This window comes from Nothobranchius furzeri, chromosome 14, assembly GCF_043380555.1.
Source record: "Nothobranchius furzeri strain GRZ-AD chromosome 14, NfurGRZ-RIMD1, whole genome shotgun sequence".
NCBI classification, from domain to species: Eukaryota; Metazoa; Chordata; class Actinopteri; order Cyprinodontiformes; family Nothobranchiidae; genus Nothobranchius; species Nothobranchius furzeri.
The window spans coordinates 58,819,014-58,844,317 of NC_091754.1; the positions used below are offsets into that span (position 1 = coordinate 58,819,014).

Here is a 25,304-nt window from a genome sequence, read left to right on the forward strand (position 1 = left end):
TACTACTACTACCACCACTACCACTATTACTACTACTACTACTACAACTACTACTACCACTTTTAATACTACTACCACTATTACTACCACCACTATTACTACTACTACCACTATTACTACTACTACAACAACTACCATTACCACTATTACTACTACTACCACAACTATTACTATTACTACTACTGCTACTACTACAACTACCCCACTACTATCACTATCACTAATACTACTACCACAACCACCACTATTACTACTAGTACTACAACAACTACCACTACTACTACTACCACTATTACTACCACTACTACTACTAATAATAATAATAATAGTATTAATGACTATTACTATTATAAATGTGCTCTAATAAAAGTTTCATAGTTTCAAATTAAAAGTCAGCCTAACTGAAAATTTTCATTTTTTTTCTCACATCTTTATGTCCAACTGGTCACCAACAGGGATTGTGGTTCAAACATCAGACAAGAGAATAAAATACAAACTCTTGACAAAAACAAAATTATCTAATCTGGATTAACAAGTAAATAAATGTGGAATGATTGAAAATAAATACCAAAAACATATAAAATTTCTAATTCTTTAATGTATCATTAAAAAAACTGTAAAAAGATCATAAAATATTTATTAATGAAATAATTTTGAGACTTTTGTTTCATGTTGACAAAAAACAATACCAGTTTCCATCCTGATAGCTATAATCTGAATACAACGTTAAATATAAAATTCACATGATTTTAATATTTTGCAGCATTTGCCCGAATGTACACGAAAAGATTTAATATTTAAAACAAATAAATAAGACTCGGAGAGCTTTGTTCCTGCAGGACATCAATAGTCGAGTTTAAGCAAAGCACCTCCGCAGGAAGTGGGACATGTGGGTGTAGACGTGTCTGTTGGCTTTACCGTCCAACCCGTGGTCCTTGTCTGTGTACCACTGGAGAAGAACAAAATATTTATTTTTATTTCTCTCCTTGAATCATTTTGTGTTATCTGATTCCTCACCATGGCCTCAAAGTCCACCTGCTCCAGAACCAGAGCTTCAGAGATCTCCGCCGCCTGCTGGAAATGAACGTTATCTAAAATAAACAAGACAGAGCATTAATAGACAGCTAATACGTTAGATAAGCAAAACTAAGAGTGTCTGGGACAAAATATTGGAATTTTGATGCTAGTTTAATAATTTCATATAAAATTACTCTGCAAGAAAAAGAAGAAAAGCTGAAACATTATTTGATAAAAATGTAAATTCACAACATTTTGAGGAAAGGATCAAATTTACAATTTACCAGAAAAAATGTATTTAATTCATAAATTTGCTGCTCCAGAGGTGCCAGGTGCAGACTCCTGCTCTAGTCCAACGTAAGGTAACATGACCCCAAATCCATATTTATTCCTTCATTATTCATCATAGCTAGCCCATTGTGTTGTAGACAGAAAACAGCAGGGCATTTGGGTCGGTAGAGATTCTGTGTTTCACGTTAATAAAGTTCAAATCCGACAGAGAACCTGGATTTAGCATGCTAATGCTACATGCAGGCACCATGACCGTTTCCCGCTCTTACGTATTTGTTTTTGTTCAGACCCTGTTTACACCCAGCTGGATATTTTCCTACAGTTTGGTGCATGGACGTCAATTTCCCTTTAAAAGTGGGGGGTGGGGTGGGGGGGTGGGGTATCTTTACAGTATGCACTAATGGGAAACAGGCTTCAACACAAACGGTTGTTTTCCGCTTGGTCCTAGAGCTCAACCAGTGTCAATTTAATATAGCGTAATATTGGTTTTGGATGGTAAAAAGTGCAGGGGTCAAAACTTGACTTTGGAAAAAGTGTGGGGGGGCATCTCTCCCCCCCCCCCCCCCCCTAATTATGTCCATGGTTTGGTGCACAGGGAAGAGAAGGCATGGCACCCCAAATTATTCTTTCAGAAACTCCGACCAGAGTAGAGATTTGTGAATTGTCCGTTGTCGGTATTTGCTTGAAGACGTAATGAACCGGGGTTTTAGGTTTCGGAACGTTACCCGTTGGCCGTGAAAAAAAAAACAACAACTCTGACATCACGTGTGTGACCTGTGCTTGTTTTAAAAGCTGCTTTACCTCTCTGTGTAAGACCAGAGAAGGACAATGTTAAGGATGGTTATTGACTTTTTCCTAGTTATTCCACGTCTAAGGAATGTTTTTCGACAAAGACATTGTAGATTTGGGGTTCTACTGCCACCTACAGGCTTGACGTGCCTTCTCATTGCCCTGGATTTTTAACGGCAACGAGGTGGCGTGGAACTAGTTTTTTTTCCTAGGTGGGTGGGAGAGAGAGTTTGGCTTTACAAAAACATGGCTTCATGAGGACATGACCTCAGACCTCAGGCTAGATAAACCAGACCAAAACCCAACGGGTCAAAGTTCGTGTCTAGATCCGTTGCATTTTTCAGGAAAATCGTTAGATATAAGCAATCTAAAAAAAAAAAACAGAACTTTACAGTCATTCATATCTGAGAACTCCAGCTCTCCTTGTCCGGTTCTGGTGTGGTTCTGGTGTGGTGGGGTTAGAGCCTGGATCACTCACCATCAGCTGTTCCATGAACCAGGAGATATTTGACAGAGTGGAAGTTCTTGGCTCTCTCCATTACCGTTGAATTCTGTGGACAGATTGTTGATCATCCAGAGGTAGAACTAGATATATTATGGTCTGTGTGAGCTTACGGCATAGGCGTGGGGATTCTCCGACGGCTGCATCATGTAGCGCTCCGTGTAGATGGAATCTGAAACCATCATATTAATACAAACATTAGAAACTGTCGTTTGACTTTTCTCCTCACACGTTTTTTTAGTTTTTTGCTTTTTTTTTGTCCCACTTGAATGTTTCAGATCAGCAAATATAAGACAAAGAAAACCTGATTAAATATGAAAATCACGTCTCGGATCATTTTGCTTGTCAAGGAAACAAAACTCTCCAACCGGAGGGTTACAATCAGCTATTAAACTTAGTGCAAACTATTTTATTGTTGATCTAAAACATAGAAAAACTCCAATGCTGGAATAGGGTGTACGGCAAAAGGGGAATACCATAATATTCCCATTTGGACACCGGAGCCACGGCCATGCCACACTGAAAGACTCCGCTGCCTGAACCCAGGACCATAGACGTCACATAACCACCGTAGGACTGTGGGAGATAAACAGCTCATCACTTCTCTAAAGGCCAGAGTCAAACATTAACTTCTTCTTCTACTACGACTCACCCATCCCCATATGGCCACCCTGTCTTTGTCCACAAAGCCCATTTTGATGAATTCCCTAAAAACACAGTAGAACAAGAAAAATCCAGTTTGATCCAGATTTCCTGGACAAGATAGGGGCGAGGGTTGTTTGTTTAAGATGCGCTGACTCATCTTACCTGGCGGCTGCTATCTGATCTTCTACCTCAACGGTTCCCAGACGTTTGTAGATTTCATGCATTATCTGGTCGCCCTGGTAACCACTTCCTCTTCCGTCAAAGCTGGCCACGATGATCTTCTCTGTGCTGGCCAGGTAGGTGGACCAGCCCACCCTGTACCTGAGGTCTACCTTTTGACTGCAGGGGCCGGCGTATCTGTTGGTTTGGGTGAATTGGTGTTTTCGTTGGAAAGATTTGTTGTATTTTTCAACAATAAATTGTGTTTTCTAGATAAGTTCAGATCTTACACATCGATCAGCAAGGGATACTTCTTGGACTCGTCAAATCCTGGAGGCAGGTACATCTGGTACCAAAGGTCTGCCAGTTAGAAAAAGAGATTTAGTAGGTGACGGTGTAAAGTTTAAAGGTTGATCATCAAGCAATAAAGCTCGGTGTGATAAAAATGACTTAGCTAACATTTATGTGGATTGTTATATGTGCTATTTCAGAAACATTTACACAGCTGTCAATCTAGCATTGCATGGACTCTACCTGTCCAGTCCAGTTAAAATAACAACAAAACAGCAGGAGTAATCAGACCAATGCCATGCTCTGTGTAGACAAACTGTCTCCCTACACTGTGATCCTTGCATGAAAATGGTTAATAAACAGCAAAAGTATTGGATTGGGACTTTGTATCAATAGATCAATAATGTACATAAAGTCATGATCGCACTTAGGCCTCTGTAACAGTTTGTCCCTAATTATTATTATTCCTATCCTTAATTTAGAGAATAGGAATAATTGTATATATTTATTTAATTTTTTACATTTAAAGGCACACCTGGCAGTTTTGCTTGCTTTTAGCAACTAAAAATGTACCTTGGTCTTTTTAACACCTTAATCTAACAGCTAAAATGTCTCCCAGCCTTCATTAGTGTCTACATGAGTGGTTCACCAACAGTGTTGGGAGTAAAAGCATGGACGTTTAACAGCGTTACTAACGGTGTTATTTTCTAGGTAACAGAGTAATCCAGTTATTTACTTTCCCCATGGTTGCAACGCCGTTACCGTTACTATAATGTGCTGAAAGCCGCACCAGTGATGTGTCGTCCTCAAACAAAATGGCTCTTAGAGCTGATTGGAGGCGGCTGCGTGACTGTACCCGGATCCCCCATCCTTCCCTGAGGCGGTGTTGAAAACAGCAAAAATGAACACACAGTCCCAAACACTTCAGGGTGTGTGCTGATCGAAAGTATGTGTGTGTGTGTGCAGCCAAGGCTTAGGCAAGCCATATTAGCATTTAATCAACAATCAAATCCCTCTGTAATTCTGATTCATGCAGCAATAATTTAAAGGTATGGTGGAGGATGTTTCTGAATTTCAGGAAGGAACTGCCCTCAGAATCTCAAATTTATTATGCAGACTGGATATCTATATTCTATTGTTCCTAGTAGAAATTAACATTCCAGATATCCATAAGAACATTCCTGCTACAATATAGATATCATAGAACATAAAGGTAGCGTCACAGTTACTTTGCTAGGCAACTAAATACTATTACAATGTGGTAACTACATTACTAACTCAATTGCTTTTTGGAAAAAGTAATTTGTAACTATAACTACTTTTTTAACATAAGATGCCCGACACTGTTCGTCACCAAATGAAACAAATTAGCTGTGCTCACAATCTAATGCATGCAGGAAACGTGCTGGAAGTAGACTGCAGCGCCAGGTATGTCAGCTCAAATTTTCCTACGTCCAACTGGTGGCGACCCACCACACTGAAGTTGCAAATGTGATGTTCTGGCCACAGGGGGCGATAGGGGTCTGAGTGACACTTTATTACATCTGTAAGAAGTCATTTTAGAACACTGGCTCAAGAAAAGGATTTAAAAATATGATAAGGTTGCAAAGTATCCTTTTAAAAATGACTAGAGCCCTTTTCAGATAGACATTCTGGAATATGTGTGGACAATTCAATCCGGTTTTTAACCGGAACTGTGTTTTCAGACACACCACTTTTGTACCGGAACTTGTCCTTTCGGCTGCGTTCACACAGCAGGGAAAAGTTCCAGATGTCTGGGGGGGGGGGGGGGATCGGACTTATGTTAAGCATAATTCTGCGCACACGAAGACATGTAAGAGACCTGGATGATGAAGCTCAATGGTTAAAGGAATCACTGAAGCGGTGTGAAGCGGTGTGAAGCGCTCCGTCGCGCGTCTAGACGGTACCGTAAGAAGGCGAGCTGCCATGGTTCGCCACATGCTACAGGAGCGGGCTATCTAGGTGCGCACAGCGTCCCACGGTCCCCTCCTCCTCCCCCTCCTCCCTGTCTGGAACTCGACCTCACCAGTCTGAAGCAGCCACCTTGTCCTTAACAAGTCCGGACCTGTTACTAGGGGCGTCGCCCGGTTAAATTACTGAAAACGTTATCCGGATGTTTGTATTCAGACACAAAGGTCTTACGGACAAAGTCCGGAACATTTCTGTTTTTCATGGCCTGTCTGAAGGGGGCTTATTTCTTTTAATGGTGTTCAGACGAGCCACTGTAAAAGTCCTGGGATTGCAGATACAGACTAGCCGTTAGCTCATCAATCCTGATTTAGCCAAACTGCAAGATAAATCAAGCTAATGTGGCCGGTGCCGCGGCTCCTCATAGACGCGTTTTTGTTCGTAATGAGATTATTGTGCTTCTGTTTGAAGGTTTAACCATTTAAAAACTCCACCCACAGGAAAGGAGACGATGCTATCAGTGACCAGATGCTAATGAGATGCTAATCTTCAGTGTTTTAGCCTGTTCATAAATGATTTATTACAGATTTACCACAAGTTACATGTGATTAAAATGTTAAATATCAGCTACTGGAGGATAGTTGCCCTGGTAACTATGGTTAGCATCACCTTTGTAAAGCAAGGCTATTGCTAAAACTATCTTTCATGAACATATATTAGAAAACCATTTCCTTTTAAAACCCTTCACAATAAGAGCTTCAACATATTGTGAATGCATTTGAAAGGATCTCATCTCTTCTCAGTTTATAAAGTAAAACAGATTTAAGGCTTTAGGCTTAACGTCTTCATCCTGCAGACTATAATCAGCCCAATACATATTTGTTCAGCTGGTGAAAGTGATCTAATAAACAAACAATGAAGTAAACAAACATTACCGTATTGGTTGAGTCTGATGGTTCGGTGACGCATGGTCGGCATTGAAATCTGAGATATCTCCATCCTAAATGCCTGGTTGTCCTCCAGACCTTTGATCTCTTCTCATGCAATCACACAAAAAGATCCTTTTTCTTCCGCTCTTTTACTTCAGTACAACTTTGCAAACTTGGCGCTTACGTGTGTTGCTCCTGGTATCCATGAGAACTTGCTGGGGGACACCAGGACCTTTAAGGGAAACAGTGGAGATGAGTGTGACGAAGTGGTATGGATGATTTCCCATTCGCCCCTGTAATTTATTTCTGTAGCCTGCTGGCACTGTGATGGGGGATATTTTAACCAGCAGGGGCGGCGTTAGGCCCGGCTACTTGGGCTGAAGCCCCGAATGTTTCATGGAAAGCCCCGGATCTAAATCGCGGAAGTAACATGCAGTACCAAAGTCCAACAGAGAGGGAGCAGATGGCAGTAGTTTGTATACAGCCTGCCTGAGCCTCCACCACTGAAGAAGAAGCCCTTCAGCAGCCGGCTTCTTCTACAGTCTCTGCCTGAAACGCATGAGTGAAGATGGACATAAGGACGTTTTTTTTAGACCAAAAGTACTACGACAGAACCCCAGCTTTGATGAGACTGGTGCTGACTCAGGTTTGTGAGTCTTATTTGAAAATATTTGTTGTGCTGCTGGTTTGCCTAAAGTTAGCTTATCAGGTAAAGTTGATGGAGAAAGAAAGAGAATATTTACTATCATCTCACACTAAACACTTACAGGAACAATACTCTGCCCTGAAAATGCTTAATATGTAGCTTCAGATTAAAAATTATGTGGTACAAGACATATATGATGTTGACTGGTGTGTGTCACGTGTGTGTGTTAAGCCCCGGATCTTCTTCAGTCCTAAATCCGCCCCTGTTAACTAGACTGAAATGTGAATATTGCACTGGTGTGGATGTAATGAGTTTTGTTGGTATGTTGATGTACCGGTAGTTACCATTTGGGATTTCATGTTTGCGTTGTATCCAGAGTAGGTTGTAGTACTACCTCCCTGGATCATCCTATGATTGGCTGCTTCATTTGGACAAACCAAAGGAAGTGGGATTTGTTTCTTTGGCCTTAGTGTAAAAATGAGTTTTGTATTGTAGACACAGTTTTGTCTTTTCCATATGTTAACACATTTATGTGGATGTTTATTTCCTTTTGGGTTTTTTGTTGGAGCGCTGATGATCGGGCTGATTGTTTGCAGGTGTGATTTTCTGGGATATTTAAAGGAAGCCAGGTGGAGGCTTGAGGAGGGATTGTCCCTGTGCTGCAGTTTGCCTCTAAGGCCCTGTCCACACGTAGCCGGGGATCTGCCAAAACGTAGATATTTTTCTACGTTTTGGCCTGTCATCCACACGAAAACGGATCTTTTTAAAAACTCCGGCCAAAGTGAAGATCTGCGTTTTCTCCGTTTTGGGTGTCTGCGTGTGGACGGACAAAACCAGAGTTTTAAGGTCTGCAAAGTCACTTTCCACAACAAAAAAATGCTGACATCACGTGTGCGACCTGTGTTTACACTAGCCGACAGCATGGATGCCCTCAGAGCTGCACTCGCTTTATCAATTGTCCAAGCGCTTTTTGCTTGTTTGTTTTTGCAAGCGGAATTACTGCTCCTTGTGGAAGACCACAGACGAAGGACGAGGTTAAGAACGGGGGAAGTACTGCCACCTACAGGTCTGGCATGTCCTTTACAACGTATTTATCCGGGAACGTGTGGATAGTTTATTTTTTAAACGAGGTGGTGTGGATGCAAGTTTTTGGAGGGGCGGATATTTTTTATTTTATTTTTTTAAACGGCTACGTGTGGACTAGACCTAATTCTTTCACCTTGAAGACCTTCTGGCTGCTCTACATTCTCACAATGAGTTATTTAAAAGAAAACAGAACATCAGCTCACCACTGCAGCTCAAACTGTAATAGGAGGCATTGTGGCTGAAGTACGCTGAGTTATATTCACAGTCTGAATGGAAGAAGCAGGTTAGACACCTGGTGCTGTGTTTGGTCCACCTGACACACACACACACACACACACACACACACACACACACACACACACACACACACACACACACACACACACACACACACACACACACACACACACACACACACACACTCAGTAAGTCTGATTGAATATTTGACGAGGACATTCGTGCAGCATGAGACTCTGAAGTATACGTACTCATAAACATTCCTTCCTCCTGGTTTGTTGTTGTTTTCGTTGCTTGAGTAAAATCTGAGGAGGGATGATTTAGTGCAAATCAAAATACAGATGGGTTTTAAGGAAATTAACCAAAAACTTCAAGAAAAACCAAATTTGTAAATGAAACATGCTACCAATAAAGAGCAACAGAAGACGTACACACTATCTGCAGTCACTTTCAGGATATCGATGACCTCCCAGACTCCAGAGGTCACAGGTGTAGCTTCTCCCTGCACGGACAGTCCACGTTCAGACAGCGATTCACATCATGAAGGATTATTTAAAACAGAGAAGATCATCACCTTAACCACATGATGGATGTGCTTGTATTTGCTTCTGTCGCTCGTGATCAGGTAGTAGCTGCTCTTGTTGGAGGCAAACACTGGTTCTGGTGGAGAAAACTACAACCAAAGTTTTAGTTCACGTGTGAATAACTTGTCTTTAAGTTATCATAAGTAGAAGTCCAAAACGTAGCTTGATTTAACAGTGAAAGTAACATACCCGTCCAACCCAGCCAGTACTTGTCAGCTCCAGATGCTATCAGGACATAAAGCATAACTTTCAGTCCAACCAGATGTGCAGAGATTCTAAATACTGACAGTTTGCCACCATTGCGGTGTGTCCTTGGTGTTAAAGAAGCTGATAACAGCTGTGTTGTATGATGTTGGGATTTGTCCGCACATCTCTTTCTGTCAATTTCCATGGCGATAAGAGTTTTCTACCAGTTTCAAAACTACATCTGTAAGTTTTACCCTCAGCAGAAAATAGTGAGGACACTGGATTGGCCTGTCCAATCTAGATGTCTTTTATTTATATGGACTTGCTCCTCGGCTGCGCAGTGGCGCAGTGGTTAGAGCTGTTGCCTTGTAGCAAGAAGGTCCTGGGTTCGCTTCCTGGCCTGGGATCTTTCTGCGTGGAGTTTGCATGTTCTCCCTGTGCATGCGTGGGTTCTCTCTGGGTACTCCGGCTTCCTCCCACAGTCCAAAAACATGACTGTTAGGTTGATTGGTCTGTGTGTCTCTGTGTTGCCCTGCGATGGACTGGCTCTCTGTCCAGGCTATACCCCGCTTGATTGCCCATTGACCGCTGGAGATAGGCACCTGCCCCCCCCCACCCCCACCCCCCCGCTCCCCCCACCCCACCCACCCCACCCCCACCCCCGCGACCCTACGTGGACAAAGCGGGTTCAGAAAATGGATGGATGGACTTGCTCATCTTGTTCCTAAATGTATCCAAATTCGCCAGAGATGGGGGCTTGCCCGGGAAACAAACCCTGGCTCTCTTGTATGTTAAAGCACCTCCTCTCTCCCTTTATTAAGGCAGAAATATACTTTTAGTCTACCTCATGCATGCTAATCTGTATGTCTGGTCTTACATAGCTTGTGTCATCAGTACCAATCCAACAGAATATACCAAGCCCCTTTGTGGACCAACAGGTGTTTGTCTTGGTATGTGTAGTGATGATAATGTCCTATTAGTTATCACACACTCTGGTCTGTGGTGAAATTACATCTCTGCATTGACCCACCCCCATATGGAGAAGTGAGCTGTAGCAGTGGCTTGGGAACTATTTGAGGGTTTAGCCCCACAATCCAACCCCTTAAAGCGGAGTGTCAATCGGGGAGGCACTGGGTCCCATTCATGTCTTCAATATGAACCAAACATGGATCTGAACCCACGATCTTCCAGTCTCAGAACAGACACTCATACCACTTGGCCACTGAGAAGGTTATGTAAGATTCCAATTTGAGAGCCACCGAGGTTGGACAATCCATTACTCGGGCTCATAAATTCCTCCAGTTAGACTTAATTTTGAAAGCGTCGGATCCTGGCCACTAGACCATCAGGGATGGCCTGTGGCCTGTGGGCTTGCCGCTGATATCTCCCGGCTCTGCCGGCTGCTGGTTGTGGCCCCCCCCCGGGGCGATCCTCTGTGCCTCTCGAGGGGGGCGGGCCTTTCTGGTTGCAGTCTCCTTGGGGTCCCTGTGTTCTGGGGCAGCGCCTGGATCTCTGGGACTTGGAGCTCCCTCCATCTCCTGCACATCTTTAGGGGGCAGATCTGTGGTCCCTCACACTCTCTATTGGACGCTTTTCTAGAGAAACCTTGCATAAACAAGCGCATGTACACACACAGGTGCTCACATGGTGTTTATGTTTATGTATTTAGCAGACGCTTTTGTCCAAAGCGACTTACAAGTGATAATCGGCATGTTGCTTTTGAGGCTAACAATAACAATAACAACAACAACTTGACATCAGTCATGGAGAGGAGGGAACAAGGAGTGGACAGTAGAGAGACAGGTGCAGGGAGGGTGCTAGTTAAGAAGATGCTCTCTGAAGAGCAGGGTCTTCAGGAGTTTCTTGAAAATTGAAAAGGAAGCCCCTGTTCTGGTAGTGCTTGGAAGGTCATTCCACATTTGTGGAACGCTGCATGAGAAGAGTCTGGATTGTCCTGAGCGTGGTGTAGGCACTGCTAGCCGACGATCCTGTGATGACCGGAGTGGCCGGGCCGAGACGTAAGCCTTTGCAAGAGGATTCAGGTAGATGGGAGCCGTACCATCTCGGACTTTGTATGCTAGTGTTAGCAATTTGAATTTGATGCGTGCTGCTAGTGGTAGCCAGTGGAGCTCAATGAACAGAGGGGTGACGTGTGCTCTTTTTGGCTGATTGAAGACCAGACGCGCCGCTGCGTTCTGGACCATTTGAAGAGGTCTCACAGTACAGGCTGGAAGACCAGTTAGAAGGGCATTGCAGTAATCGAGGCGGGAGATGACAGTAGATTGCAACAGGAGCTGGGTGGCATGTTGTGTTAGGAATGGTCTGATCTTTCGTATGTTATACAGCGCAAAGCGGCATGAACGAGCAACAGAGGACATGAGCTTTAAAGGTCAGGTGTTCGTCAATCACAACACCCAGATTTCAAACTGGTGCTCTCATAAGTATGGACTTGGGCACGTTCAACACGTCTTAAGGCTGTCGTTGCCACTAAATGCACTATGATTTATTATCATGTTATTGTTCAGTTAAGCAATGCTGATTGTATATTTCTTCAAGTTGACACAGTGATAGCTTGCTCCTGTTGTATTGTTGTGTCCCATTTTTTTCTTCTTTCTCTTTCTGCAGGTCTAGAAGCAGAACCCCCCCCCCCTCTCCCCACCTTTTGTCTTTTCCTTTCTCTTTCACCTCTGACTCTGTGTCTGGTCGGAATTACAAAGCATTCAAAAACAATAACAATAAAGTTTTAAGTATCAGGCGTGACATTAAAAGCAGACGCTTTGATGCTCCACCTGAGAGTAAATCTGTAAGGCTTGTCACCAGCATTCAGACATCAATTCTGTTTGCTTCACAGCCAGACAGGACACGGGGGAGAGAGAAAAGACTTAATTTTGAAACTGTAGACTTTCGAGTCAGCTGACCCAAAATTTGAATTGCACTTGCGTCGGGAGGATCTGAAATCCAAGCACAGACATGTAAGACGAAGCCCTAACCCTCGCCCATTAACCTGACGGTTTGATCTGCATAAAGGACAAGTTCTGTCTTAACTATGATGTCTTTTTAGTGTCAATGTGGTCCAGCCACTTTATGAAAAGGGATATGCTGGTGAAGGCTCTCAGTCACCCAGGACATGGTAATCCAAAGGGTTCACATGAAGTCAGCTGGGCTTCTTTGGTTTCTTGAAGACGTTTTACTTCTCATCCGAGGCACTTTGTCAATTCTAACTGGAATTTCGGGAGAGTCGAACTTAAGCTTGGTTTATGCTTGACGCATTCACTTTCCGCGCGGTGATGCGGATGGAACGCGCTTCACAACTCGCAGCGTTTATGGTTCATGCGGCTCGTCTCTGCGGTGAGCCAATATTCTCCCAAACTGAACGGGGCAGCATGGAGCTCTATGGCAAGCATCCAACACTACACCATAGTAGAAGTAGAAATTACTGTTGTTTACAACATGGCATTTCAGCATTTTTAACAGCGTCCTCGTCTTTTTCGACAGTGCGAGCTATTTCTCTCCAAGAATCATTAACAACATGTTGATCACGGCGATCTTTGAGAGCTGAATCATACAAATGTCTGTATTTACGAACTCTGCCGTACTAGTTCTTGCCGGTCCGCCATGTTTTTCCGCGTCCGTCCGTCCGCGTGGTTAGAAATTTTCCGAAGTGCGCGTTGCGGAAATTCTGGGCCATGCGGAGGCGCGGCGGAGGGGCGTGGTTGTTAAAATGAAGCAAAATGACGCAACTTTTCCGCGCGGAGCCGTGCGGACCTCGCGGACGCGTCTAGCATAAACCAACCTTTATAAGCCGTAGCTGTCTGTTGTTATTTAACGAAGTGAAAAGGGATAGTAACATTTCCAGAGAATCCTTACTTAATGTATGTTAATATTTCTGAAATTTACCTCATCAGGATCCCAACTAGATCCGTTAAAGTTGTAGACTTGAATGATGAGGTGGTTTTGAACTCTCTTTAGCCACTGAACAGCCAGACGTTCATCCGTCACCCAAGTGACAGAAGCCAGGTAGTGGTCGCTGGTCGTCGGAAAGAAGAAACACTGATAAAACCCTGTTTATGTCAGATTTTTATAGTGAAGATTACATCATAGTGGGATGCTTTACACTGAGCTGAATAGGTCTGGAACCGCCACTTCAGTGATGTGTGTTCGGTTATCTGCGTCCACTACAAACAGTTTTACAACAGGATTGGGAGTACCGGCCTGCAAAAGAAACCAGTCTTTTTAAAATGAAGAGAAGAACTTCAACTATTCCAGAGATTAGTAGAGTTTATCTCAAATTTCTACCTTAGGGTATGGAATGAAAATGGTGCTGGGGTACTGGTTCTCACCATACCAGGTGTACTCTATAGCGTGCACCCCAGTGTCGTTGAAAACAGCATAGGCTACGTACTTCCCTCCAGGAGACCACCAGAGGCCCTGATTTGATGAAAACATCTCCTCTGAAATGATAAAGAAAAATTAAGATGTTTATCTCATTTACATAAACTGTTTTAGGACAACGTAGCCCCCATGTCACAGTGGATAACGGACCCCTGCTAGAATGTAGCATTTTAGCCGGATCATGGATGGTCTTTGCAGGGTTTTTATAGCCTGGCAAGCCATCCTATATTTGTCGGTATGTAGTCTGGTCATAAGCTGCTGAAACCACCCAATCATGGGACATAATTTATGGTTGTCTTTTATTTTTCTCCATCATACCTCTGGTGTTTAGCCTGCCCCACAGACGTGGAGCACTGTGATTGGCAAGACACTGTTTGGGCCAATGGTAGAACTGATGATACTACAACATGGCATGGCTAGACTGAGCTGCTAAGCAAAATTGTTTGCTACTGCAATGGTTGGTCTAGATTTATAGCCTATGGTCTTTTGGCACTTTGCATCATTTCATAGCACCAGCGTATGAAAGGCCTGGGTGGAGCATAGAGGCAGAGGACATGTGACATGGGCTTTTGTGCAATTGCACGGTTTTAGGGTTGAGAATGTTGAGCAGGATGGCCCATGCGGTCCCTAGCCTATATAATGTGTTAGTACAAAGCTGCAGTCTGAGAAAAATGTCCTAGATTGGGGCTTGGGGTGTTGGGTTAGGACATTTCATGAGAACAGGGTTTCCACAGGCCATTGTAACCCTAAGACTTGACTATGATCTCATGATGAGGTAGCATGATGCTAGCATGGAGTGATCTTCTGGCATGTGGCTGCATCCTGATGTAGTTCTGCACTGAGGCTGGGACACGGTGCACTGATGGGTGTGTAGTAGCCTTGCTGTGGTCTATAGAGTGTTGTGAGGGAGCAGGGAAGCATCTTTGAATGCAGGAGAACCCCTGGTTGGTGATAATTATGCATCCTAATGACCTTCGCATTGAAAGAGGTCTTCAAAATGTTGCTATGCCCCAACAGTTATGAAAGAGAGATGCAACCTCAAGTAAATTTGAGGAATTTCAGTATTACAAAGTCTTGTTTATGGTTAAGGGAAGAAGGTAGCTTAACAGGCAGATCAGGGCAGCGTCATAAGTACTGAACCAGGCTGTTCTGAATAGGGAGCTAAGCAAGAAAGTTCAGTTTACTGGTTCCTCTTTGTCCCCGTTCTCATATTGTCATGAGCTTTGGGTAATAACCTCAAGAACAAGATCATGGATCAAAGAAGCCAAAATTAAGTTCCTGATAAGGGCCAGGCTCAGCTTTAGGGATAGGGTTGGGAGCAAGGAGAAACTCAGAGTGGAGCCACCATTCCTCCATTTCTAGAGGAGCCAGCTGAGAAGGTTCAGGCAGTTGGTAAAGATGGCTTCTAGATGCCCTGCAGGGGAGGGGCTTCCAGCGTGTTCTGCTGGTACCTGGTTTGACCCAGGACACACTGAAGGGATTACATCTATGTTGGCCTTGCAACAGTGGGGTCCCACTGGTGGAGCTGGTAGAGGTTGGTGGAGAGAGGACATTGTTGGACCTCTCTGCTGGGGCTGGTCCCTGTGCGACCGGATTAGTGGACGAGGTCAAACAGATGGGCGGAGCTCAAAGTTTTGTTCCAAAATAGAATAGAATAGAATTCAACTTTATTGTCATTGCACATGTACAGGTACAGGGCAACGAAATGCAGTTTGCATCCATCCAGAAGTGCTTTAGCCGTGATATCGATGTATTACAATATATATTAGCAATAATATAGATGTGTAAGTATATTACAGAAATGGATCTATTTCGTATGTTATAATGTACACGGTATGAAGTATGTTATGAATATTCTATGACTATAAGTATGTACAGGCTGTAGTTAATACAAGCAGTCCATGAGTTTAACGTGGGTCATATGTCAGGAGGCAGAGTTCAGGAGTCTGACAGCTGTTGGGAACAGTCAAGGGCAATCGTAGAAATAGTATTGGTGTAAATATTTTTATCAACACTGTACAATAAAGGTCCCTTTATTATTGTTACTTAGTGCATTATTAGCATTTATAAACAAAGAATACCTTTATTGCCGTTATTGTTAACTATTATGGCTCCTTAAGGGTAGGACAAAAGGCCGGGGGGGGGGGGGGGGGATGGCTCTGCTTAGTTATGCATTATATAATATGGTTAAGCAGTTGTTCTTACTTTATTTAATAGTTTATTAACGCTTAATAATGCACTAAGTAACATTAACAACGGAACTCTTCTTGTAAAGCGTTACTGATTCATCTGCCAACAATGACTTACCCTCATACACCCAGTCCGGGATCCCGTTTAAGACCGCGTTTGTTTCTCCGTTGGTGGTCACTTGCTGTGGTTGGGACTCAGGGCTGCTTTTTATATATACGTTATTCTCCCAAACATACGCCTGCGTACACAAAAGCTTCAGTTATTAAGGGGCGAAAGGCAAATAACAGGACACGGGGTGTTGCCCAGATCAGACTGGCAAAATGTTTGCTGAGCCACTTCTACGTTGGCTGCAGCCTCACCAGTTTGTTCCCTTCAGGGGCCCAGGAGAAGTACTGAACTTCATCAGGAATGCCAGCAGCGACGAACTTGCTGAAAGAGATTTGTGCATCTGATGTGATTTTTTTAAGCTCTTCAATATTTACTGAACATGTGTTAAAGCTGGCGCCACATTAATGGGCTCGACACACGGGAGGCGACATCGCCTCTCCTCAATTCATTTTCAATGAGACGTGCGCGACAAAGCGATAATCGCGGGTCTCCCTCCTACCAAGCGAAACGCGAAAAACATGCGTGTGAAATTTTGCGCTCGTGCACGTGTCGTGCACAGGCGACCCAGCGACACGATCCCAGAAAGTTGAAACATTTTCAACTTTTCATCGCTGTCGCTCGGACGAGGACCAATCAACGGAGGTTTCATTCACTGACCAATGAGCGGACAGGATGCTCCGTATGTCTCCGAGCAAACATGGAGGAGAAGTTGATTATTATTATGTTTTATAGTAAAATCAGAAGTAAGATTTCACACAACTCTAGCAGCACCTTGTGAAACATCATATCTACCGCTTTATTAACTCTGAACTGCTTAAATAACCTTAATTCCCTCCAACCTGACACAGCCAAGCAAAACAACGGAAGTTTCGATTTCGCCATTGGAACAGAACGCGTAGACGGCTTTGCCGCTGGCCGCTGCCGCGGGTCGCCTCCCGTGTGTCAGGTAATAAAAGCGACGGCGACAAATTTCGCTGATCGCGGTCGTTTGTCGCCTCCCGCGTGTCGAGCCCGTTAGCTTCTCCTCAAGAAGTGAAAACCGGGTGGCGTTCTGCTTACCGTAGTTTCAGGTCATACAGTGAAAACGAGGCTGTAAATGAATGTCGCCACAGCTGTAACACAAAAACAAAGCAGATCAAGAGCTGATTGGGCACTTTTAAAGTTGGTAAAAGTTTAACATACCTTGCTATAGTTACTCATGAATGAAACATAATTGAGATCAGCAGAAACCTGGTAATCGTACGCATCTACTTTAGCCTGTCAACAAAAACATTGCAGGGTGAGGAGCATGTTTGCTATCGTCTGACTTATGTCGTGAGTGGAATAGTAACAGGATGTAGAGGATGACTTACAAACAACTCGTTGCTCAAGAATTCAGAGTCCTCATTTGTTTTCACGTTGTAGATTCGAACAGAATCATCAGACTTGTGCAGATACTCATAATCTGCGGTAAAAGACAACAACATGCTAAAAAGCAGAACGTTTCCAGTTAAGTGCAAGTAAAGGTCCCACGACAGATTCACACGAGCAAAAATAACAATCTGACTGACTCGCGGCCATTCCAGTAAGGATGCATCATTATTTCCTTGCTACTTGCCAGGAAGAAATGATTATTTCACCAAATGCTCGTGCTTCTCTGCACAAGTCCTTCCAGAGCCGCTAGCACTGACATATCCTCTGTGTAATTACTGCAGAGATATTCTAGCAGCTGCATAACAAGAAAACAGAAACTGTGAAGTAACAAGGTGTCACACGGGCTCAAATAACAAACCTGCATTATCATCGTCTCTAGGCTAATGCTAACGCTGTTTGCAAAATATTTCAAGTGTTCAACAAGTCTCCACCAGTAGTGCCTGAAGGAAACCACGTTTTGTGAACACAATAATCCGTGTGAAGCTTTTCCTGCTCTGACACAATGTGAAACACACGTTGTCTACAGCTGGCTTTCCACGAGACGACTTCCTGGACGTTTCTGGGAGGAGGGAAGGTGACAGCTCCAGTCCTCTCAGACACAATTGACCCTTTAAGAAATTTGCTAAGATGTTAGCATATAGCAACCATTTCAGCTGTGAGCTACTTTTATGATCCGTGCTCAAAGAGCAAGTCACCCCCTTCCAGAGTCTAACTCCACTCCCTCTTCCTGTTTGAAAAATGCACCACAAGGAGGAGTTGCCTGGCAGACTGAGAGGGCAAAGCCAATAAGAAACACAAACACAGGCTCACAGCAGCATTATGACATCATATGGTACCAGCTAACATCATCACCTTTTAGCCAATAGCAATGGCAGATATAAATTCAAATGTAGTGTGTAGTTTTTACCTGACAGTTTTAGGCAAAATATTACAATTTTAACAAAGATGCACAACAGTGCCAAATTACTGACTGCATGTGTCTACAGCCTGATTAGCCACTTATTTATATCATTTATCAGCTAAAAAAAACGTTGATTTGGGGGTGTCTAGCTCTTTAAAGGTGCCCACAGCAGCAGAGAATAACAAGAAATCAACAATAGAAAAAGCAGGGATGGTTTCCATGTTTCTATTTGTTGTTATACACAGTGATGTCAGAGATAACGGAAAGACGTCTCAAGTTTTCTTTTCCTTCCATGCTGCTTTGCCAGCAACTCCTCCAGTTTTACAAATGCTGATCAAACCCTGACACAGTGCTCTGATCATGCTAACATGCTTTCTACGGCTACGCTAATACTGGTGTGGACACATTCAATGCTAATGTTGCTCAAACACTAACAGGATGTGCAAAGCCTGCCAACACGTGGTGTATGACAAAGCCAATAAACGGGCATAGCTGATACAATCATTGAAGCTAATGCTAACCAGTGTTTCTAAATCACGGTACCCCCCCCCCCCCCCACCACCACCCCCCAATGGAAATTCTGAAATGAAAAATGTGAGTTGGACCCTCTGGACTTGCACGAGGAGGCTGGTCTGGTAAATAAGCAATGAGAAGAGGAACAGTAATAAAGTTGTCCAGTACAACCACACCCAGCTGTATCTATGATCCACATTTGATCTCACTTTGCAATATTTCCCCACCTGAAATCCACCTCAAGTTGTAGGATTTTGGCTTCAGAGCACCGTTGAAGACATCATCCAGGGTGAAGGTTCTCACATCCACGGTCTCCTTCTCTACAAAAATTACTTGGAAAGTTAGACGAGGACTTACGGGTCACAGATATGATGTCACAACCAATAAAAACCATAGTCATGGAGTGAGTCTGTGTTGCAAGGGCTAGGCATTAGTGAATTTGAAGAAAAGAGATGAAAACTTTCATAAATTTTACCACGAGTATGTTTTTTTATTTATTTATTTTTTGTTGTAGCAGCACTCTCTCCTCATGTGTACGGGACACTGATCAGCACCTAAGTAATCTCTATTTTTACTACATTTATTTAGATAAAGACAATTGTATGTCTAGATGTAGTTGAAAATGAATATTTGTATTCAAATATAAATTTATCATTTTTACACCTACATGTTGAAGTCTAAGTTACGGGTGGGACTCGAGAACATTTTTACAGTTTTTCTCGATTGTTTACACACATTTTCTGGTACTTGAGACACAATTACCACAACCAATTCACCAACCCCCTTAACCAATTCGGCTAAACTACAAGCACAATTCCTGCTTTGCACTCAAATTGCAAAGCTAAAACACACTTTTCTCAAAACACTACACACAATTCTCTGCTGTTGGCACAATTTTCAAGCAGAAAATATCTTGTTTTCACAAGGAACACACTAACGTTCACACGTGCACACTGACTCGTCACAAGGGCAAACACCTGTCACACGGTTTTACAATTAGCAATCAGAGCTTTAGCATAAAAGGGCAACAGGTGAGCTCTCCTGTGTTGGAGCAATGGATGCCGACATTGGAAACAGAGGCAGAGCCAGAGGAGTGAGAGTAAGAGGACGGGGAGGACCAAGGACCGTAATCTCTGATGAGATCCGAGCCACTTTGGTTGTTTCTAAAAAAATTAGATTTAACTTCACACGATTGAATTTGATTATAAATGCAAAAAAGAAAAAAGTATCACATTTGCAAAAAAAAAAAAATCTTTTGCATGTATTTTAACTTAAATATTTAGTTTTGTGAATTTGAAGGTCAAGTTTGACTTGAAATATTTGTATTTAACATTATTTTTAGCTGTTTATCTTTAATATGCTTCTTTGGAGTTGGTGCCCCGTAAAGCAAACTTAATCATGAAAAACTTAGGTTTCACTTTTGTATTTAGATTTGATTACAACCATTTTTGTTATGATTAGTGATGTGACGTTCATGAACTAATAAAATCCTTTCAAGGAGAGCGAGTAACCACCACCCAACCATAAGTCCCACCACTAGTTAACATTACTATTTTAAGCTAAATGTGGTGAAATTTAACTATTAGTTTTAAAAAAATACTTCACTACAAATGAGCCATAATAGAATAATGAAAAATTTAGTTGTTACATTATTTACATATTTATACTTCTAAATATGAAGATCCGATTCTAAATATTTTCAGATTATTATTTTTTAAGTGGGTCTAATGAAGTGGTTTGCTTTTAGACAGTCCGCTTTACATTCAGTGCCCCATACTTGTGAACTAATCATGTTTATGTTTATGTGCTTAGCAGACGCTTTTACCCAAAGCGACTTACAATTTTTATTTTATTTTATTTTTTTAACCTATAGGGCATGTTGTGATCTGTGGGGGAAACCGGAGTACCCGGAGGAAACCCACGCATGCATGGGGAGAACACGCAACTCCACGCAGAAAGGCCGCAGCCGAGTTTCGAACCTGCGACTTTCGTGTTGCGAGGCAACAGTGCTAACCACTGCGCCACCATGCAGCCCATAGCTCAATCATGAACTATTGAGGTTTACCTTTATCTTTAAGATTAGATTCTAAATGTGACATCATTATAATTTTACTCTACAAATGCAGCAGGGCATTTGTTTTGTGTTTTGTGTAGCTCATATCAGTGGTATTCCCTCCTGGTCCTGGCGAGCCAGTTAGTTTTGACTCTGGTTCAACACACGATTTCAGTCAGCAGGCTTAGTGATTCAACCACTGAAGTTAGCTTCAGATTCCAGCTTCCGATTCGGGAAACGGCTAAAGGGCCATTTCCATGGACGTAATTTTCACTTTAGATGTTGGGGGGGGGGGGGGGGGGGGGGGGGGGGCACGAGGCGGGGGGGATCTTTACAGTATGTTCTAATGGGAAACAGGCTTCAACACAAACGTTTCTACTTGGTCCTAGAGCTCAACCAGTGTCAATTTAATATAAAGTAATATTGCTTTTGGATGGTAAAAAGTGCAGGGGACAAAACTTGACTTTGGAAAAAGTGGGGGGGACATATCCCCCCTGTCCCCCCCCCAAAATTACGTCCATGGCCATTACACCTAATTTTTCTCTACTCTGACCATCTTTAAACTGCTCTAGCTCAAAAACTACAACAGCCACACCGTTCGAACCTGTTCTAGATTATTCTACTATAAAAAGCAGATTAAATAAAACACAGTGTGGGATTTGTGAAACTTCAACAAAGCCAAATTTATGCATTTTTCCAGCATCTGGCCAACGATGGAACAGCTGTAGCTCAAAAACTACAACAGCCACGCTGTTCAAACCTGTTTTAGATTATTCTACAATAATAGCAGATCAGATCAAACTCAGTGTGGGATTTGTGAAACCTTTCCCTGATTTGTGAAACTTCAACACAGATTGTATTTTTTCGGTGACATGTAGCACAGTTACACAACAGCCGCAACTATGCAAAAATTACTTTGATGTTTGCGTGTCTTAATTAAAAACAAGCATAAATGTTCAGCCTCAAACTTTTCATTGTCCACATTCCAGAGAACTTCAGATAATTGAACATCTCTCCATTTCTGTTTTCAGTTTCATGAGAAGTTTCGCTTTTTCGCTGCAAAAAAAAAAAAAAATTTTCAGGTATTATATATTTCTCCATTCCCAAAGACACACAAAAAATCTTTTTCTTGCAGATATCTCTCAGTGACTCAGATTGTCTTACCTCTCATCCATCTCACCATGCTCATTCTTTTCCACTGCCTCAGCCCTGGTTTCAGAAAGGCAACACTCCGCACTTTTCAGAGGTGTACGATACATTACGGTAATACGACGGAGTTCCTGTCTGAGAGCCGGCCCGGGAGAAAAAGACTACGCCGTTAGAACAATGGAGGAGTGGAGGAATTGTTTTGGAGGCGTATGTTCATGATAGTCGGACTATCCGTGCTCGTTGACATGTGCTACTATGGGGCACGCGCAGACCGATTTTTTAAGGCTTTGTTGAAGTTTCACAAATCAGGGAAAGGTTTCACAAATCCCACACTGTGTTTTATTTGATCTGCTATTATAGTAGAATAATCTAGAACAGGTGTGAACAGTGTAGGAGCTGTACTTCTTGAGCTACAGCTGTTCCATCGTTGGCCAGATGCTGAAAAAACGCATAAATCAGGCTTTGTTGAAGTTTCACAAATCAGCGAAAGGTTTCACAAATCCCAAACAAGGTTGTGTGCCATCTGCTATTATTGTAGAATAATCTAGAACAGGTTTGAACAGCGTGGCTGTTGTAGTTTTTGAGCTAGAGCAGATTAAAGATGGTCAGAGTAGAGAAAAATTGGGTGTAATGGCCCTTTAGCCGTTTCCCCGAATCGGAAGCGAACTTCAGCCTCGTCCACTGAATTTGGTGTGTTGAGTAGAGAAACAATGAAAACATGTTGGATTCTGGCTCTCCAGGACCAGGAGTGAGTACCACTGGCCTATTTAAGAGCTGTGAAGCGACACAGTTTTTTACTTTACATTTGGGGCCCCATATTGCTCAGAAGACAGTGGAGATGATTGTGGACTTCAGGAAAGTCACAGCCCCATCTCTCCCCCTCGTCCTGACGGACACCCCCGTCACCACTGTGGACTCCTTCCGCTTCCTCGGAGCCACCATCATACACGACCTTAGGTGGGAGCCGTCCATCAGCTCCCTGCTCAAAAAGGCCCAGCAGAGGATGTACTTCCTGCGGCAGTTGAAAAAGGCCAAGCTGCCGGCCCAGATGATGGTGCAGTTTTACACGGCCATCATTGAGTCCATCCTCACCTCCTCCATCACTGTGTGGTACGCTGGAGCCACAGTGAGGGACAAACATAGACTGCAGCGCATTGTGCGCTCTGCTGAGAAGGTGATTGGCTGCAGCCTTCCATCTCTCCAGGACCTGTACGTCTCCAGAACTCGGGGGCATGCAGGTCGGATAGCAGCTGACCCTTCTCACCCGGGTCACAGACTTTTTGAGCTGCTTCCCTCAGGCTGGAGGTTACGGTCCATCCGGACCAGAACCTCCCGCCATAAGAACAGCTTCTTTCCATCTGCCGCTAGACTTGTGAACAGCTTATAAATACACAACCATGTTCGTCTTCTGTACTCGACACGTCACGTTATCGGCCATATTACCATTACCTGCCGTTTTTATAGCTGAATGTTTTATTCTAGTTTTTTATTATTATAATTTATTCTATTTTTAATCTTATTATGCATGTTATATGTAGCACATTAGTACCGAAGCAAGTTCCTAGTTCGTGAATTGTTTGTTCACTGACAATGGCAATAAACCTTTTCTGATTCTGATTCTGATATTAGTAACTTTATCAGCTAATATTTAGTTTTAACTTCACATTTTAAGGTTTGATCCTGAAACCATTCTTATTTCAATCAAAATGCGGTAAACCTTAAATTTGATTTTAATGATTACTTTTACATTTGGCCCCTCATACCTGTGCCCTGACGCTGGACAGCTGATTTTGGCATATCTGTGTAAAGTTGAGGCATGCACGGGGTCGTGCGTCATGACGCGCGCCTCCCCGTCCAGCAGCGCGTGCCACCACAGCGTTTTCCCAATAAAAACTCACCTTTCACAAACACAACGGTGGGCACCACTATCAGGATGACCACCACCGACACCCCCAGGATCCCGACCAGGATCTTAGCGACTGAGACCTGTCCGGGAGGGAACCAGCGGTTAGTTACACGCGCCTCCTCGGATAAATGTGAGTATTTACAACAAACCCACCATCGTTTCTGCTCCGAACCAGGACGTATATCAGTGTCAGTCCAGATTCAACACTTGATCGATCCAGGCGCGCGAAGAAAAGACACAAAGCACGTGCTCATCTGTTAATTATTCTCCCGGCTGGAGTTTCAAAGGTGCTGCGGGAGTAAAGTTCTCCATCTGATGCTGAGCCAGACTCAGAGGAAGTGTGGGATCCTCTCAGATCTGACCTCATTTCAGCTCCCACTCAGCGTCCGTAGGACTGCGAGCACCTAAACCAGCTGCACCAACTCGTTAGTGATCTAAACCAGTAGTTAAACCAGCTGGATGAACTCTCATGGTGGTCCAACAGGTCCAGTCTTTTTTTTACACTCTTTTATTGGGGGTGGGGCTTAACAGAAATATATGTGTAAAACAGAGAAACAGGAGGGTTGTTAATATTACCGTTTACTCCATAGTCCCAATTTGCTCTCCATCAGGGCTTAATTTGAGCCGGATCTTGCCGGAACAAGATCCGGGAACTATTTTACTTTGAAAGGACCGTTCCGGCAACTCACGCAACGAACTGGAAGCCCTCAGCACACCCAGGGGGAGCCCGAAACGACCCTGGTTCTACTATTATCTATGTGGACTCTCCAGGGATTATTTAGAGCTGAGAGGCGCAGAGCTCTGGTCGTTGACGCGCTCCAGACATCTGCGTGGTGAGCACGGCCACAGCAACATTCTCAAAGTGTCACGTCCTCATAAACCAATTTAACACGCGATCGTTCATGTCGGCTCATTTCCTTTCATGCTCTCCGTCTTTTATTTGTGTCTGATGCGTTTTACTGCTGCGCATGGACGTAATTTTCACTTTAGAAGTGGGGGTGGGGGTGGGGGGGCACTGGGGTGGGGGTGGGGGGTAATCTTTACAGCATGCTCTAATGGGAAACAGGCTTCAACACAAACGGTTGTTTTCCGCTTGGTCCTAGAGCTCAACCAGTGTCAATTTAATATAGCGTAATATTGTTTTAGGATGGTAAAAAGTGCAGGGGTCAAAACTTGTCTTTGGAAGAAAAAAAAGCAGGGGGGGGGGGGGGGGGTGCAGAGCGCATCACCTGTGTCCTCCGGTGAATTCACGGCACCGGTGCGGTCAGCGCGGACTCGGCTATTTTTGTGGTCGGTAGATCTTTTTGAACTGCAGCTCAAAGGTAATTCACAAAGGTGAAAAAATATGAAGCCAGGCAGCAGTTTTTCTTTAGGATTGAGAGGAGATG

General features: G+C 43.4%; 1 protein-coding gene across 1 annotated transcript; it reads right to left on the reverse strand.

The window, feature by feature from the left end:
* Positions 1–578: 578 nt before the first annotated feature.
* Positions 579–24,295, reverse strand: dpp4 (dipeptidyl-peptidase 4). Its single transcript, XM_015952393.3, has 26 exons — positions 24,070–24,295; positions 23,909–23,996; positions 19,036–19,128; positions 17,334–17,425; positions 17,164–17,238; positions 17,041–17,093; positions 16,233–16,302; positions 15,991–16,111; positions 13,588–13,742; positions 13,406–13,503; positions 13,189–13,318; positions 9,295–9,330; positions 9,096–9,194; positions 8,953–9,023; positions 8,773–8,826; positions 8,488–8,597; positions 6,737–6,784; positions 6,559–6,657; positions 3,694–3,763; positions 3,407–3,601; positions 3,252–3,306; positions 3,076–3,175; positions 2,713–2,771; positions 2,576–2,648; positions 1,018–1,091; positions 579–949 (listed from the first exon to the last, which is right to left on the reverse strand). Exons 1-26 carry the CDS (start codon positions 24,070–24,072, stop codon positions 857–859), a joined length of 2,214 nt encoding a protein of 737 aa, XP_015807879.3. The 5' UTR covers positions 24,073–24,295; the 3' UTR covers positions 579–856.
* Positions 24,296–25,304: the final 1,009 nt, after the last annotated feature.

Bases quoted from the DNA above. Each gene is read 5' to 3' on its own strand.
- dpp4 (XM_015952393.3), bottom strand. The intron at 6,785-8,487 runs GTGAGCTGATGT...TTTCCCTTAAAG, and splicing joins TTACAGTTTGAGCTGCAGTG to GTCCTGGTGTCCCCCAGCAA. The intron at 6,658-6,736 runs GTAAGCGCCAAG...TTGCATGAGAAG, and splicing joins GGATACCAGGAGCAACACAC to AGATCAAAGGTCTGGAGGAC.